We start from the raw sequence: 16,386 nt of genomic DNA on the forward strand, positions 1-16,386 counted from the left end.
TACAGTGGGTGCCGCCGTCAGATGAATCACAAGGATGCGGAAGGCTGCTTGCTCCTGCGCGTGCGCTTGCGCGTGCGCGACAGGCTGCTGCGGACGCAGCCGGGGAGAATCCGGGCGAGCTCTTGCACCATGCGCTTCACCAGCTGCTTCTGCTCGGCGGAAAGAGTGCCGTCGTCCACGCGAGGCAACTCGGCGTAAAGCTCCTCCATGACCTTGTGCATGATGTTTCTCATCGCTTGGGCTACCACCTATGGTTCAGGGTCAGCACGGTCCCATGTCCCGGTGGGTGGGTTTGGGGAAAGTCCACTTACACCCTCGCAGGTCTTGGGCATCTTCTGGTACCTCTTCACCAGGGCGTTGGCGCTGATCCTGACGCCCAGCTGCGTTAGAAATTCCTTTGCGATTGTCGAATACCCAAACCCGGCGTCCCGGAGCGTTCTGAGCAGAGTGTCCTCCGCCAACTCCTTGCGCATGGTCGGGGGGATTGTCGGTACAACCATGGACTGCCCTCCCACGTTGTTGAACGACGTTGCCGGCTGAACGGGGCCCGCGGCCAACGGAGGGGCCGCCAACCCCCCCCCGGTACGGTAAAGCGCCGCCGAACGGGTGTGCGGAGGGGTCTGGGAGGCTCGCGAAGAGGCCGGACGAGGCGTCGGCGTTGGTCCAGTCGGGTGGAACACCGGGGCTGGACCAATCGGAAAAGGTACCATCCGGCCCTGGGGGGACCGGGGTAATGAACTCGGATTGTTGCTGCTGGAAAACTTCATCGACAGCGGTCGGGTGGGTGACCCAGGTGTTGCCATCAGGCGAGTTACCCGTGGCGCCGTCGCTGTCGGAGGCCATGTCGAGATTTAACTCGTACAGGAACTGGTTGTCATCATCACCATGCGTGGAAAGATTGCCATCCATGATGATTGCTGCCGGATAATGTTTAATGTGGCTTGTGTCGTGGGCAGCGGTGCGGGACTGGGGCTGCTCGAGCAGGACCATACCATGGAGACGGTCGAAGTCCCATGTGTAGTAGCCTGTAGGTAGCTTAAATAATAAAGGCTGAGAGTCGAAAAAAGGGGGGGAATCCAGTTCATTCTTTTATAACCCCGAGTTTTGAGGCTCAGTGCCCGTCTTAATGCCTGGGTGTCGACCGGTGAGCATGGGGATTTTCAGTGTCCGGCATGAGGCCAGCGAGGCAGGAAGAGGTAATTGCGCACGCCGCCCAGCCCAATGATGATGTGTTTTGTGTGTTGGCGAGAGCGAATGTGGCGAGGCTTAGGGTGGGCATGATGCCCGCAGCCCATGCGGGCAGCCATGCCCCCTACTGCATGGCACGATCAAATGGGGTTACTCGTCGCCGTGACACGGCACGGAGCCGCATCGCGTCGAGTCGTTGGCGCCCCTGAGGTGTGCCAGATTGGGTATTACCCTAGGTACATACCTATCTGATAATACCCACACCAAACCCCGAGGTCGGGGCGGTGTTCACGAAGGGGACATTCACTTCAAGTTAGGTACCCAACTCGGTCGACAACATAATCTTAGTCTTACCCAGGTAGAATGTTTTAGATAATTACCTCCGCAGTGACTCGGAATAGGAACTGTGGAGTACCGGATCGTATCTTCGGTGCTTTCGTTTCTTTTTTGGGCGTCTTTTCGCCTGCATCAAACAATCAGTGATGATCTTCTCGGGTGCATCGGGCCGTGCATCTCTTTCGCCAGATCGTCCAGTCGGAGAGTGCCGGGCTTTCCCTCGGTCGGTGCCCAGGCACACAGGGAGACGGGCATGGTGCCGCCAGCGGCCCAATGGCCAATGCCTTGGCCCGCTGGCCGTTGACCCCGGTAGACCCACAGGACAGAGCCATCCATTCGGAGCTGGCGACGTCGACCACGTCGACCACGGCTCAAAGCCTTCCCCCGGCACGATGCGCTGGTGTGCGCCAGGAAGAGTGCCTCGAGCCAACGTGGCCATGGCGCACCATGAGTGGCAAACATGCTCCGGTTCTGCCCCCCGGAGGGTGCGCGATTGCGGATCCAAGGGCTCCCGGTAGGTCGCCATCGGTAGGTACCTATCCATACCTAGGTACCTACCTAGGCATCATGCCTCGGATCCCCGGTGCGCAGGAATGAAGTTGGTTCAGAACTCGTTAGTCCAATTCCTTGCCTCGGTAGTGGTCGCCTCAGAGAATCCGTGGAACCGAAGCAGCAGTGGTTTATGGCCTTGTACTCGTCGCGAAAAAGATCGCGGCGACGTTTCCCAAAGTTTGAAGACACAACTTATAAGATTCCCTTGGAGCGCTCTATATGACCGTGAATCAGCCATGGACATTGACAACTTCACGTTGGGTATTTTGTTAGATGCTTAGAGTTACCACTATCGACTCTCAAGCATAGCCCTCCATGTCGCACACACCCACCACGCCAGACGCTCCAGGCACAAGACTGCCGCCTTGCGTCAGGGTCCAGGGACCGCTCACATCTCCAGAACACGCCGACAGCGCGAATCCGTCGACCAATGAGGATATGGAGCAGGTGAGCTTTATCCCCGGGTGGGTCTGACACTGATACTTACCTATTTTTATCATGATCAAGATCATCCAGCGGGCTCTCCAACGCGCTGGTGCCCGGATCGACCTGCTCATCGCCCAGGAGTGCTCCAGGATCGACCCGCTCGTTGGCCAGGAGTTTAGACGTTTTCTCTTCGCCACCCAGGCTCACACGGCGTCAACAACGAATGATGGCGACGCGCAGGCCAAACATGAGCCGCAGACGGAGCTGTCATCGCCGACGGCATCGTCGAACGCGTAGGGATTGAGAACCGGAGCTTGACTCAAAACTATCGGGCTGGCCCCTTTATCAGAATACATGTCACGGTCGTTGGGGGTTGAAGCTTGGGGGGTTTCAAGGGGGACCTAGCTACCTAGTGTTGTTTGTAATGGGACCACTACACATCTCACATGTATTGCGATGTGATTTCAGGTTGAATTGCTGCTCCAGGGCAGCCTAGGTACTCATTTGATAACTACCTATCGCCGGTTGGTTTTAGGTGGAACACTACTCCAGGATGGTTTCGTTTTCGTCTTAGTAGGGCCTACCACCCAAGTAGAGCGAGCGTAGTGATTTGTGCACTTAGTAATTAAACAAGAGTTCCTGCAAGTTCGATAAAAACCGTTGGTATCCAGTCCGTTCAGAGGCCCCGGGGTTGTACATCAGAATGGGGAGTTTCGAAAATAATCATGATACGTACCTCCATACCAAAGGTAGTAGTAGTCAGGAGAGGTCATAGCACTGGCTGAATGCGCCATCGACAGTCATGCAGAGCAACGTTCCTGGTCAGTGCTTGACTGCTTGTTAATGGGAACTGCGCTCTCTCAACCTCGTTTACCGGAGTTTTCTCCACTCACGGGAGTAATCGAAACCTGAAGGATGAGGAGAAGAGACTCAAGGGTCGGGCACAACTGGTTAGCGTCTACGAACAGCGGACGGGATCCTAGTGTCAAGAATGTATTTCCTTGCGAAACCGCGGTCGCGTTGAAGGACTGCGTGGGCGTGAATGAAGTCCATGGAATGGATGACGCCTTCCAATCTCCATTGCCGGCCCCGGTTTGCGAACGCGGACGGGATTGCGTTTTGCGAAATCGGCAATTGTCGGGTGTTTGATTCATTGCTGAATTCATTGCTCAACACCGAAAAGACATGTGCTGAAAGGCATCCAGGAATATCAATCAGGATCTCGGGGTCCAAGACTCCAAGCCACCGACTCCATACCGTCTCCAAAATCCCGCTCCAGGCACCAGAATAACCCGATCCAATTCTGCAGATCGAGGGCGCTAATGCAGGCGCGCCGTTGCATCATCCCCGGCCAGTTTGTGGATCGTCTCAATCGGGCAGGTCTGCCCCGGCCGAGGGCTCAGGAGGGTCTCGTTGCGCCAGGGTTTGCGCGGCGCAGCAGTCTGTGGCAGTCACTGACAGTCCACTGAAATCCTAAAGAGTCGTGCCCACGAGTCACCGATTGTGACCTTGGAGTGGGGTCCTTACCAGCGAGTTTCCGCAACCCACGAGGCGAGGGTTGCAGTGCAGGTTGGCGCCGCTGGGCCAGCACCGCCAGTGGCCCCCCAGTGGCCCTGAGTGCCCCCGAGTGAAATTGGCGGGTTGGAGGGATCAGGAACCAGCTTGACGTGCCGATGAACTGCCTTGTTTTCTTCTGGCCCCCGCAAACGGCTCGTCCGGAAATGCGGGTTGGTGACCGATGGCGAGTTGTTGGGAAGGTGGACGAAACCAACGATACGCTTCCCCTCTTTCTTCTTTCTCTCGTCGTGTGCCTTCCAAAACTTCATCTTCACTTTTCTCCCCTGGCCCAATTCGACTCACAATCGCGGCCAATTAACGCCGCGGTAACCCCCAAACCCCGGCCCTGCGACACGCGGCGGCCCTGAACGCGACCATCACAAAACATCCGCCCAATCGTTGGAAAGGTTCGACGACATGGGGAAACGAAACAAGAAGCCCCCGCCGCGGGTTTACCACGACGGCCTGATCCCCGCCACGCACGACACCTTCCAGAGCTACCCCGAGGTGGTGCCAGACGACTACGACCAGGTCAAGCACGAAAAGAGCTACCCCGAGGTCGCACCCCCACAAGACGACCCCGACCAACAACCACACCAACAACACCACCACCAAGACCCACCAGAAGACCAACGCAACCAACAACCCAACCAACCCAACCACCCCTCCACCATCCTCACCCCCCCAACCGCCCACGGCTCCCACCACCACCACCACGGCCAACTATCCTCCCTCTCCAACAACCTCTCCGCCCTCCCCGGCGGCCTCTCCCCGCTCTCCGCCCCCCCTCACCACCCCCACCACCCCCACCACCACCACCACCACCACCACCACCATCCTCACCCCCACCCGCCACCAACAGGCCTCATAAGCGGCGACCTCCCACGCACGTCAGGCGTGCACTCGCTGCGGCAGGCGTGGAGCGACCCGGGCGACCCGGAGGACCCGCGCGGCGGCGGCGTGGCGCTCGACGCCGACCGCCCGCCGCTGTGGAGGCGGCCCGTGCTGTGGGTGGCGCTGGTCGCGGGCGCGGTGATTGTGGTGCTGGCGGGGATACTGGGCGGGGTGGCGAGTGGACGGGTCGGGACGGCGCTTGATGAGGGGGGGGCGGGGAGTGGTGGTGGTGGTGGTTCTAGTGAAGGGGGTGGTTCTGGGGGTGGTTCTGGGGGTGAAGGGGGTGGTGGAGGGGATGGGTCTGATGGGAGGTTGGTGCTGCCTTTTCTTTGCTCTTTCCGTGTCTTCTTTTTGGTAGTTGTGGTTGTGTTACAGGGGTAGATGGGATGGAAGGTGTGCTTTGGTACGGTGCTAACATATGTGAATAGTGGCTTCTCGACGGCTTCCGTCGCAAACCCGACCTGTCCTGGCTCCGGCAACCGCAACTATACCTCCACTGCGGCGGCAACGATGCCCAAGACGTTCCGGATACAGTGCGGCGCCAACTACCCCGGCGGGGACGGGGCGTTAGGACTCCAAAGCGGCTCCATCGACAGCATCGCAAGCTGCTTTGACGCGTGTGCGCGGGAATCGGGGTGTGTGGCGGCGGTCTTCACTCCGGGGGATGCGGCAGAATGCTGGCTGAAAGAGTTTATTGGGGTTATCGAAACCGGAGGGGACGTTGACGGAATGGTCAGCGGCGTGCTCTGGCAGTAGCTATGGGCAAGTCATGTGGGCGGGGATGTGCTTTCATTTGGGATTGGATGTTGTGGGTGGGAGTATCCGGTTTCTGGGGTTCGGCAGGTGGTGGATCTCTTGTTCTTTGTTTTGATACCTGATCTAGGTGGAGGCTGACCGCTGTACATATCATTCACTTTCTGCCTGTTCATGGCACCTGTATATACCACATTGTTACAACCGTTACCAGGGGAGCGGTCACACAGCCCACCTTCTGGACCGATTGCATTTCATAACATGCTCGATTTCTGTCTACGAACTCATTATGTCGTTGCGCGGCCTAGGTCTTTTGGCAACCACACTTCATCAAAGATCTATATCTTCTCACTCCGCTGGCAGCCGACACAAAACTCTATGCTCGCAAAATCAACAGACAATCCATCATATCTTTCGGCGAACAACATGAATGCCCAGACGGAATCCCAGGCCGATGGCTCGGAGCCGAGCACCCCCACGGACAGTGAGTCTCCCCAGGTACTACGCGCGACTACGGAACGCTGACCGTTGTTTCAGTACCCTTGGTTGAGCTAAGGGTGTCCCCAGCGCCGCCTTCTTACGGAGCTATTGCCATAACGAACACCGAGATTGCAAACGACGCTCCTGATACGAATGACTTGGCGGCAACCAGCGACCGAGGCAATGCAGGTGGCCCTCTGCCGGGCCTTCTGGACATTCTCTTGCTGGAAAATTGCGGGTGCAACATAGAGCGCGATGGCCGAAACTATCATTCCCGCGGCTGCGAGCTGCGCTTAGGCTTGATATGCCTCGCCCTGTACGTGGCCACCACCGCGACGTTAGTCGTTATGGTGTGGGCCATGGGTAATAAGACTTGAGTCGTGCTTCAGGGGTCCCTCAGTCGCAGCCATGTGCTTGGTAGCTCTCTATACACGGTTTTGCCCTGCTTGGCTCCCCAATGAGGGTTCTGGTTCTGGGTAGCAGTCGTTCCCGTACCCCAAGAGACCATATCCTTCGACCTAGCATTCATTAGCTCGAGCAAGGTGGCGTAGCGGTGTGTCAATATCCAGAATGGTGTCCCTCACGCCTTTTGTCATCCTCGGCTCGTTGGCCATCATAATTGGAGTTGATAGTACAAATTACTCGACGCTTACTTCGTATTGAACGCTACCGCTAACCAGTACATTGCCTCATAATGTTGCTCGTTCAGTTCACTCCCTCCATGTTGCTACCCCCCCTACTCAGCCTTATGAGTTTGAGTGTGCTCCTCAGCCGAGCCCGAAACAGCATACGCATCGACATGGGCCTGTGCAAACTTGCGAGCCGGCGTCTTGTTCGCAAACAGGATATCCAACTCCTCGTACGTGCGCCCCTTAATCTCGGGCAGTCGGAAGTAGGCCCAGAGGAAGACAATGAACGCGGTGCCGCCCCAGAAAAAGCCCGACTTCCCCTTGAAATTCCAGGCGGTGGGGTTCTGCATATAGCTGTACAGGACCTGCGACACGACGTTGGTGACCTGGTAGGCGGTGCGGGCGAGTACGACGGAAAGCGGCCGCAGCCGCACGCTGGAGGTTTCGGAAGTGATGCTGTATGCCAGCGGCCCGATGGTGAGGGAGTAGATGAAGAGCCAGAAGATGCACAAGCCGCCCGACGGCCAAAGACCCTTCTCGCCTGCTGAGACGTCGAGGATGCCGAGAATGAACAGGATGACACTGAGCATGCCTATTCCACCCACGTAGAGTGTTCGTCGGCCAAAGTAGGTGATGAGCCACCAAGAGCTATTGTTGGGTGGAGAGTCAGCAAAGCCATGGCAGACAAGATAGGGAGCAAGGCTTCTTACGAGACAGTCCCCAAGAAGGCCATCCCCTTGGCACCGAGGCTGAGGTTAAAGGCATTGTACGTCTCCATGCCAGCAGTGGTGAAGAAATAGGTTGGCGTGTAGGCAAAACTGCTCCCCGACAGGATCTGGCCCATGAAAGCTACCATGCAGATCTCAGTGCGGCGCAGATCCACACCGCGGAAACAGTCGAAGTAAGTGGCGCCCTTGGTGACCTCGGCCTCAAGTCTGGTTGTATGCACCATCATGGCGAGCTGTGCGTCGATCTGCTCGTCCGTCTTGTCGCCGCTGAGTCTCCCAATGGACTTCTTGGCTTCGTCCAGGCGGTCCGTACGGACAAGATACCAGGGGCTCTCAGGAGAAAAGTAGGCGATAAACATGAGGGGAAGAGGCCACAACCATTGAATGGCGAAGGGGATCTTGTAGCCCATCTCGCCTTCGATTGGAAGGCAGCCTCGAAGAACACCGCTGGCGATGAGCTGGCCAATAGCCCAGCACAGGTTCACGTAGGTGGTCAAGTAGCCACGCAGATTGGTAGGGCATACCTCGGAAGCTGGAGAGGAGGGAGTAGAGAAACCAAGTCAGTAAACAAGTAATAATGTCTTGATGGTTTAGCCCAGTTCTGGTTTGCACTCACCATACGCAGGACTGAGCGTCGCAAAGACCCCCCAGCATAGCCCGCACATGACCTGGCCGCCTACCAGGGCGCCAGCATTGGGTGCAAAGAAAACGGCAAAGATGAAGACGTTCAGAAGCCCCATGGCTCCGATCATGACCCAGCGGTAGCCGAATTTGGATGCAAGGTATCCGTTCATGAGGCCGCCTTGAAAGCCTCGCTGTTAGCACGACTCAGACAAGGACGCCATCTGTGATAAAACACCGTCAAGGGAAGGCAGGCGTACCGAAGATACCACCAACCGTGCTAGCCATGTTCAAGCCCGTCTGCCACGGAGCCGAGACCTCCCAGTCATCGATTTCGGGGTAATAGTCTCCAAACTTCTTAGCGAACTCGGGGTAAGCAAAGAAATTGCCGATGAGAATGGTGTCGTAACTATCAAGGCAGGGGTTAATTGACTATCATTGCTCAGAGTCAAGTTGTCTTGAGTTATCAAGGGGACATAATAGCCTGCAAAGTGAAACATACCCTTCCATGATGATGGACATGGAGATCATGACAGACCAAAAGACTGCCTTGCGGTTCTGCCGCAGGGCTTGCATCAAGGTCTGGGCGTGCTCCTCATCCGTGGCCTGCTTCGCCTGTTGGAGGGCATTCTGACCAAGCTTCTCCTCGAGATCCTGGTCGACCACCTTTTGGAGGTGGTTGACCTGCATCGTTGCCGGCGCCATGATGACGGCTGCTCAAAGGGACTTGGGACTTCAGGTTGCGTGCTGCTTTGCCTCGAGAGTACTAGGTAGAGTAGGTGGTAGAGTAGGTGCGCACACACACCTCCCGTTGACGGCAGGAAGCAATAAGTTGAGGTTGCATGGGATGGTGGGGAGAGTGAGGGCGGGCTTTGTATGCAATGTCACGTCTTCGATTCAGATAACCCAAGACCATGAAGACCCCAACAGCATAGAGAGGTTGGGGTACTCCGTACCCGTGACTGGTCGGTCGAGTCTGGACCCCGGGCCCCTCGCTAGAGAACGTGGAGGATCGCCTGGAGTGGAACTGGGGAAGGTAACATTGGGCCATCGGGCCACTCTGATTCGTTCCACGGTCAGCATTCCCCCGAGACTGAAGAAGTTGCCCTCCAGGATTGGTCGGACCGTCTCGCTCCGCACACATCCATATCATGTTCATCCACCACTCAGAGCGAACTTGGCCGCAGAACTTGTGCGCATGCATGAGGCCATTCCCTAAAGAAGAGGAAGTACCTAGTCGTCTCCCTCCCGAGGTGCTCGAGCGGGATTGGCCCCGGCTGCTCTCCGGCTCGGCGCCTGCAGGTGGGAATGGAAATCAAGGCTCTTGACGTCTATGATCTAAGCGCCCGTTGCAGTGAACCTTCTCTAACCTTTACCGGTGACATCTCCGATAACCAGGTACGTGGGAACGAGTACAGATTCCCTACGGCTTCCCGCTCGGGAATTCCTGTTTCAGACTGGCTCTTCTCTTCTCCTTGTCGGTAAAGAACCACTGCGGGAGCCAGTCGCCGAATCTATCTTCCCAACTCGGATCTTCACAAAAGCTGATGGGGTCCATGGTGGCCGGGGGTGCTCGCTTCGGGGTCATCAGAGGGAAGATCTTGGCGATGTTGAAATCGGCGATGACGACGCGGAACTGGGCGCTATCTGGTCTGGCGACGAGGAAGATGTTGCGCGGCGCAAAGTCGCCCTGCCCCACGCCCGCCATGGTCAGCCGCATGAAGGAGCTGGCGGCGCGGGCGAATGTGTGGATGCGGAAGTGCTCGGTGCCGGGCAGCTCGACCACTCGGAGCTTGTCCCAGCCGTTGGGGTTGTTGCCAGACTTGATGACAATTTGTGAATCCATTGATAGGGGCAAGTGCTCCATGAGAATCAGCGGCACGATGCGGGTATAGGATTTACCATCGCAAACAAGCTTGAGGGTGGTGGAAAAGGAGCCAAAGAACGCTGGGTAGCAGCCGCGTATGCTCCTGGACTCATCGTCGGGGGTAGCCTCTGCCCAAGACTTGTCGTAAGCCTGCAGTTGTTGGTATGCGGCGGCTTCGATACTATAGTCGCGTGCCGCGTTCCACACCACATCGGTCGGCATGCCCGGGTGGTCGGGCTCCTCGAAGTTATAGTACAACGGGTCATAGATCTTGGCCACGTACTTGGTGTCGTGAACGTCGTTTTCCCAGTGGCATGTCACAACCTGGGCTCCAACCTGGTCGCCGCCCCGTATCAGGGAGTCGATGACCAGCGAGCGCGCCGGTGGGTTCGCGCGACTTGATGGGTTCACAGGGGGCTCATCTAGCCGTAGATCCTTGACGCAGTATCGAGTTTGGGTGAAGTTCACGATATGCCGGTATTGTTCCCACGGCCGGGGCTCTGGATTGTCGCGATAGCTGCCGCCACCGAAAGGGAGAGGAGGGTTGTGGACCGTCACGCCGAATCTCATACGGACCGCGTAAGGACAGGGAGGTTTCTCGTCGTCAACAGGCAGTTCACGAGGTATCATGGTGGCGTGGCGGCTAGTTGAAATTCTGAGAACCCTGGTGCTCTTACAGGAGAGAGACTGAGAGTGTTGGTTGTAGCATGGATGGAACCAACATTGGGCGGAAAAGCCCAGGCCGCCAATGGCGCCGATTGGTGCTGTGGATGAATCTTGGCTGCTTTGGGAGCCACCGTAAGCCTGGGCAAAACGATGAAAAGAGCCATGGCCGTTGTTGTTGAACAAGGTTCTGATTCTCGGCTTTCTGGTCCATCTTCCTTAGCTCGCCAAGTGTATGTGTAATGGATTCAACATAGACCATGCCAATCCCAAGTATCGGACTGGTTAGGGAGCCAGCATGTCGTCGTTAGAGTACTTGACTACCTACCTAGTTATTATGTTATAAGTGGATATATCCCTATTATCCCGAGAAAGTTATCGGGTAGGAGGGTAGAGGGCTACATTATCAATATAGGTACCTAGATATCATTGGAAGTGCATTCTAGTTCTTTGGGTAATTATTTGTCAAGACACCATACACGTTGAATAAGATCCTTGGCTCATTATCAAATGAACGTTAATCCCCTGACTTGGGGTTGGATTGTGTTCCACAACGTCGTCATCGCCCCGCAGCGTTCCAAGTCTTCCCACTTGGCATACATAATGGAGTACGTACGCCGCGGGTTAAAAGATATATATCCGTATAAAACCGTGCGGACGTTGTGTTCGTTTATTTCTAGATCGCCATCTGAAGATCGACAGGCGGGAGATCGACAACTCTCTTCTCGAAATAAGCAACTACCTACACTACCTTACACACAACAACCCTTACCATCCACAACAATGAGCACCCAACAGCTTGAAGTGGACACGGCGCCCGGTAGACCCGTGGTGCGTATGATGGTCTTGGAGACAGACAAACCACACCCAGAGACCGAGTCCCGTCGGGGTACCTTTGGCGAGATCCTCCACCACCACTTTGCCAAAGCCGGCGATGACCATGACCCTCCCCTCGGCATTGAGACCGATACACGCTACGTTATCACCGAAAAAGGAGGCACCATGCCCAAAGCTCACGAGTTCGACAACTGTGAGGCCCTTTTGATCACGGGCAGCGTGTACGACGCCCACGGCAATGACCCCTGGATCTTGGACCTCCTTGCCCTTCTCAAAGGTATTCCCCACCAACTGTACCTGCGACAATTGTGCGCTGGCTAACACTCCCAGAACTCTGGCTGAAACACCCCAATATGCACTTCTCCGGCGTCTGTTTTGGCCACCAGCTGCTCTGCCGCTTTCTTGGGTCCGAGATTGCCTCCGCCGCGCCTACGGACTGGGAACTGGGCCACTGCAAGATCAACCTCAGCCCCCTCGGCCAGAAGCTCTTCCAGACAGACACACCCGAAGTACACCTTCACCAGATGCACCAAGACTATGTCGTCGCCCCTCCGACCGTCGAGTCCTCGGGGGATTTGCTTGCCCCGGGGACCAAGGTTGAGGCATGGGGCCACAGCGACCATACCAAGGTGCAGGGGATATACATCAAGGGCAGGGTGTTTACGACGCAGGCGCACCTGGCGTTTGACGAGGGCATGGTGAAGCGGCAGATCCAGATGCGCGTCGACGGCGGGAGCATCAAAGACCTGGAGCACGCGGATAGGGCGGCCGAGACAGCCGAGATGGACCACGACGGGGATGTGGCGGCGGCTGCGATCCTGCGCTTCTTTCACGACGAGCCCATTGAGTAGGGAGCTCGGTTGGGTGTAATATGAATGCAGACCTTTTGCTTTTGTTAAGTTGCGTCCAGTAGCTGAGGACATGTATCCCAACAACCTACAACCCCCCTCAGTGACTCGGCCTCCCAAAGTCCTCCAACTCAGCCTCCACACGCATCATCTCCTCGATCTCGGCAAACAGCTTCCCCTCCTCCTCCTCCGACAGCGGCAGCACAGGCAGCCTCGGGATGCCGCCATAGCCATGATACTTTTGCAGCACCGACTTGAACCCGGGGATGGCCCTCTTGGTCATGGCCCAGTCCGCGCGCGCCAGGCGCTGCTGCGCAATACGCGCCTCCTCCCACTTCCCTTCCTCGAACAACTTATACACCTGAACACACGCCCTCGGAAACACATTCGCAGCGCCCACAATGCCACCATGCCCCCCGACCGCCAGCGCCGGCACAATCGCATCCGCAACCCCCGAGAAGCACCTAAACCCACCCCCATCCCTCCCCGCCGTCAAGCTCGCCACCCTCGCCAACTTGCCCACATTCCCGCACGTAAACTTCACCCCCCTAACCCCCACCTCGGCCAACCTCTCCAACAAATCCGAATCCAAATCCAACCCGCCCGCCGCCGCAGGATAGTTATACACCACCACCGGCAAACCGCCCTCAGAACCACCACACCCCTCCACCACCCCCTTATAAAACCCCACCACCACCCCCCTCTCCCGCATCGCCCACCCAAACGCGCTCGGACACAGCACCAACACCGCCGCGGCGCCCGCCTCCCTTGCCTCCCTTGCTAGGGCAACCGTCCCACTTAACGAGGCGTCCGACGCCCCCGCGAGGACGGGCACGTGCGCGAAGCCGGCGGAATCGAGGGCTGTGCGCGTCGCGCGGGCCACGGCGGCGCGTTCGGCGGGGGTGAGGTGTGCGGCTTCGCCGTTGGAGCCGTTGGTTACGATGCCCGTGATGCCGGCGCGGGCGAGGCGGATGGCGTGGGCTGCGGTGGTGGGGAGGTCGATTTTGGTGGTGCAGGGGGTGAAGAAGACTTGGGTGGGGGCCCAGATGCCGGGGGGGAGGGGGTCGGTTTGGTTGGGGCCTGGTGGTGGTGGTGGTGATGGGTGGGCGGTTGGGTTGGGCCGTGGTGCTGCTGCTGCTGCCGCTGGGGTGGCGGGTTCTTGGGGGAGTTGGGACGGCATGGTGGTGTTGGTGTAGTGTCGGAGGGAGAACATCTGGGGGAGGAGGAAAGTGACAGACTCGGAAGAGGGGTGGTGAATTTTGTAATATTAGACACGACAGGTGTTGGTGTACGAATTGGAGTTTGTAAGTTGGGTGGAGAGGACTGACTGCCTTCGCGGTCGAGAACAACTCCCGAGTCATGTTTTTGTTCGACCGCATGGGTCGGGATTGCTCCGCCATACCCGCCATCTTGCCGTACCGCGTTGATCGGGGCCCGAGCGAAACATATCATTGCCCTGCTGAGGTCCAGATCCTCATCGAACACTTCCGTGGAGCTGTCTCCGACGGGGAAAGGCGGCACGCCTCTGATCGCCTGCGCCTAAGCGAGAACCGGGAGATCGGCACTCTTGCGGGGAGAGGCGGCATGCCACGAACTCCCGAAGATGAGGAGCAACCGGGCGCTAGCGACGGGAGTCCCGCAGTCTCCACAGCCCATGAGGCCACCCCCGAAACCACCACACCACCACACCATCACTCCCGTAGTGCCGTGGGGGTGGGTTGCGGGACTGCGGGTGATGGAGCCGCCGCCCAAAGTCTCACATGGTAATACCCTAATACCCCACGGTGAGACCAGCGGGGTTTGTCGGGGTTGACCGGTCAGTGATGGTGGGTTTCGAAGAAGCATCAGCGGGACTGCGGAATCCGCCGCGATTTCCACACTTTGCGACCGCTTATTCCGCCGAACCCAATACAAAAGTCCACCTCCTCTTGACTTCCTCCCATAAGACCGTGAATCAACATCTGAAGTCTGAACTCTGAAGAACCAGCCGCCCACTCCCAAACCGTCCCGCATCACCACCCAACCTCAGCCCCGACTCCCTCCCACCACACCAATCACAACCACAACCACCCACACACACCCATCACCACCCATCACCACCCATCACCACCCACAACCATCACCATGGGCTCCCACCCCGAACCCACTGTCGACAACGTCGAAATCGTCGGCTTCGAGGTGACCGACCTGCGCTTCCCGACCAGCCTGGACGGCGTGGGCTCCGACGCGATGCACGTCGGCACCAACGGCTCGCACCCGTACGTGCGGCTGCTAACCAACCACGAGGGCCTCGTCGGCGAGGGCATCGTAAGTTCTCTCACCTCCTCCTCCCTCACATCCCTCGTCATCATCATCATCTAACCACCACCTCCCCACCCCGGTACAGGCATTCAGCAACGGCCGCGGCAGCGAGCTCATCACCCTCGCGCTCGACATCTTCGCGCGGCGCGTCGTCTCCAAATCCATGTCCACCCTCACCCGCAACATGGGCAAGACCTGGCGGTACATGGTATCCGACTCCCAGTACCGGTGGGTCGGGCCCGAGAAATCCGTCACCCACCTCGCGGTCGCGGGCGTGCTGAACGCGGTGTGGGACCTCTGGGGCAAGATCCTGCGCAAGCCCGTCTGGCGCATCGTGTGCGACATGACGCCCGCCGAGGTGGTGCGGTGTATTGACTTTCGGTATATCACCGATGCGGTGACGCCCGAGGAGGCGGAGGCGATGCTGGAGCGGACGCAGGTGGGCAAGGAAGGGAGGATGGCCGAGGCGTTGGCTAATACGGCCGTGCCGGCGTATACGACGAGTCCGGGGTGGTTGGCGTTTAGTGGGGATCGGATGAAGGAGGTGCTGGAGGAGACCATCGCGCAGGGGTTTACCGTGTTCAAGTTCAAGGTTGGGACCAGTGTGGAGGCGGACCGGGAGCGGTTGAAGGCGGTGCGGGATGTGTTGGGGTATGATAAGGGGTATCAGATCATGATTGATGCGAACCAGGTGAGTTCCATTGGTGGGGTCTGTCTGGGGGGCTGAGACAGGAAGCTGACTTGAGATTAGGTCTGGAGCGTGCCCGAGGCGATCGAGTACATGAAGCATCTGGTCGAGTTCAAGCCGGTCTTTATTGAAGGTTCGTCTTTTTTTCCTACTTCCCACCTTCCTAGATCCCCCGCTGACCCCCCACAGAACCCACAAACCCCGACGACGTCCTCGGTCACGCAGCCATCCGCAAGGCCCTCAAACCCTACGGCGTGGGCGTCGCCACAGGCGAGGCTGCCCAAAACCGCGTGACCTTCAAGCAGCTCCTGCAGGCCGAAGCGACCGACGTGGCGCAGATCGACGCGGTCCGGCTCGGCAGCGTCAACGAGTGCCTCGCCGTGATGCTGATGGCACTCAAGTTCAACGTGCCCTGCGTGCCGCACAACGGTGCCATGGGCCTGACGGAGCTGACGTCGCACCTCAGCCTGATCGACTACGTGGCCGTCAGCGGCAAGCGGTCCATGCTCGAGTTCGCCGACAGCCACCGCGAGAACCTGCGGCACCCGTCGCAGATCGTGGACGCCCACTACGTCACGCCGCTCCAGCCTGGATACAGCATCGGGTACACCGAGGAGGCGCTTGAGAAGTACACGTACCCGAACGGCAGCTTCTGGAGCAGTGAGATCGGGCAGAAGATTATTGCGCAGCCGACGGGTGGGGAGTTGTAGTGGCCAACTGATTGGTTTGGTTTGGCGTTGTGGCGTTTATCATGTACGCGAGTTGTTCAACTAAGTGCAATTCGATAATAACCTCTGCTTTCTCTGCATCTCTTCCATGACGGAGACTACCATCTCCAGGCTGGAGCCGTGGTAGGCCCAAGGTTTCACGTTGTTGATTGCCAGGGTCTGGAGGTCATCAATGTCGCGTACCAGATGGGAGAGGGCAGGGTTGCGGTATGCCAGGGTGAGGACCACGAGTGCCCCTAATGAACTGCCAGAAATGTCAACAGAACTGTACTTTGTAATGGAAGAAAAAG

The 16,386-nt window shown here is 57.9% G+C and overlaps 8 protein-coding genes across 8 annotated transcripts; 4 read left to right on the plus strand and 4 right to left on the minus strand.

The window, feature by feature from the left end:
• Window positions 1-26: 26 nt before the first annotated feature.
• On the minus strand, window positions 27-909 carry B0H64DRAFT_377974 (uncharacterized protein; the record flags this gene model as incomplete). Its single annotated transcript, XM_062802555.1, has 3 exons — window positions 27-248; window positions 312-536; window positions 574-909. The coding sequence occupies 3 exons, from the start codon at window positions 907-909 to the stop codon at window positions 27-29; spliced, it is 783 nt and encodes a 260-aa protein (XP_062654727.1).
• A 3,233-nt stretch (window positions 910-4,142) lies between these two features.
• Window positions 4,143-5,990, plus strand: B0H64DRAFT_478523 (uncharacterized protein). The gene is made up of 2 exons (XM_062808256.1): window positions 4,143-5,264; window positions 5,382-5,990. Exons 1-2 carry the CDS (start codon window positions 4,477-4,479, stop codon window positions 5,707-5,709), a joined length of 1,116 nt encoding a protein of 371 aa, XP_062654728.1. The 5' UTR covers window positions 4,143-4,476; the 3' UTR covers window positions 5,710-5,990.
• Window positions 5,608-6,773, plus strand: B0H64DRAFT_44692 (uncharacterized protein). The gene is made up of 2 exons (XM_062806960.1): window positions 5,608-6,190; window positions 6,244-6,773. Exons 1-2 carry the CDS (start codon window positions 5,881-5,883, stop codon window positions 6,561-6,563), a joined length of 630 nt encoding a protein of 209 aa, XP_062654729.1. The 5' UTR covers window positions 5,608-5,880; the 3' UTR covers window positions 6,564-6,773.
• A 149-nt stretch (window positions 6,774-6,922) lies between these two features.
• B0H64DRAFT_330862 (sugar transporter-like protein) lies at window positions 6,923-8,740 on the minus strand (the record flags this gene model as incomplete). Its single annotated transcript, XM_062800962.1, has 5 exons — window positions 6,923-7,463; window positions 7,526-8,075; window positions 8,160-8,345; window positions 8,425-8,573; window positions 8,667-8,740. The coding sequence occupies 5 exons, from the start codon at window positions 8,738-8,740 to the stop codon at window positions 6,923-6,925; spliced, it is 1,500 nt and encodes a 499-aa protein (XP_062654730.1).
• An 847-nt stretch (window positions 8,741-9,587) lies between these two features.
• B0H64DRAFT_446454 (uncharacterized protein) lies at window positions 9,588-10,661 on the minus strand (the record flags this gene model as incomplete). Its single annotated transcript, XM_062806914.1, has 1 exon — window positions 9,588-10,661. One exon carries the CDS (start codon window positions 10,659-10,661, stop codon window positions 9,588-9,590), a length of 1,074 nt encoding a protein of 357 aa, XP_062654731.1.
• An 816-nt stretch (window positions 10,662-11,477) lies between these two features.
• Window positions 11,478-12,382, plus strand: B0H64DRAFT_420508 (class I glutamine amidotransferase-like protein; the record flags this gene model as incomplete). Its single annotated transcript, XM_062805464.1, has 2 exons — window positions 11,478-11,808; window positions 11,862-12,382. The coding sequence occupies 2 exons, from the start codon at window positions 11,478-11,480 to the stop codon at window positions 12,380-12,382; spliced, it is 852 nt and encodes a 283-aa protein (XP_062654732.1).
• Window positions 12,383-12,479: 97 nt separating this feature from the next.
• B0H64DRAFT_420522 (uncharacterized protein) lies at window positions 12,480-13,788 on the minus strand (the record flags this gene model as incomplete). Its single annotated transcript, XM_062805465.1, has 3 exons — window positions 12,480-13,459; window positions 13,555-13,592; window positions 13,727-13,788. 3 exons carry the CDS (start codon window positions 13,786-13,788, stop codon window positions 12,480-12,482), a joined length of 1,080 nt encoding a protein of 359 aa, XP_062654733.1.
• A 560-nt stretch (window positions 13,789-14,348) lies between these two features.
• B0H64DRAFT_44729 (enolase C-terminal domain-like protein) lies at window positions 14,349-16,236 on the plus strand. Its single transcript, XM_062806985.1, has 4 exons — window positions 14,349-14,686; window positions 14,766-15,371; window positions 15,432-15,501; window positions 15,558-16,236. The coding sequence occupies exons 1-4, from the start codon at window positions 14,504-14,506 to the stop codon at window positions 16,076-16,078; spliced, it is 1,380 nt and encodes a 459-aa protein (XP_062654734.1). The 5' UTR covers window positions 14,349-14,503; the 3' UTR covers window positions 16,079-16,236.
• Window positions 16,237-16,386: the final 150 nt, after the last annotated feature.

This window comes from Chaetomium fimeti (genome assembly GCF_033439085.1).
Source record: "Chaetomium fimeti strain CBS 168.71 chromosome Unknown B0H64scaffold_10, whole genome shotgun sequence".
Taxonomy (NCBI): domain Eukaryota; kingdom Fungi; phylum Ascomycota; class Sordariomycetes; order Sordariales; family Chaetomiaceae; genus Chaetomium; species Chaetomium fimeti.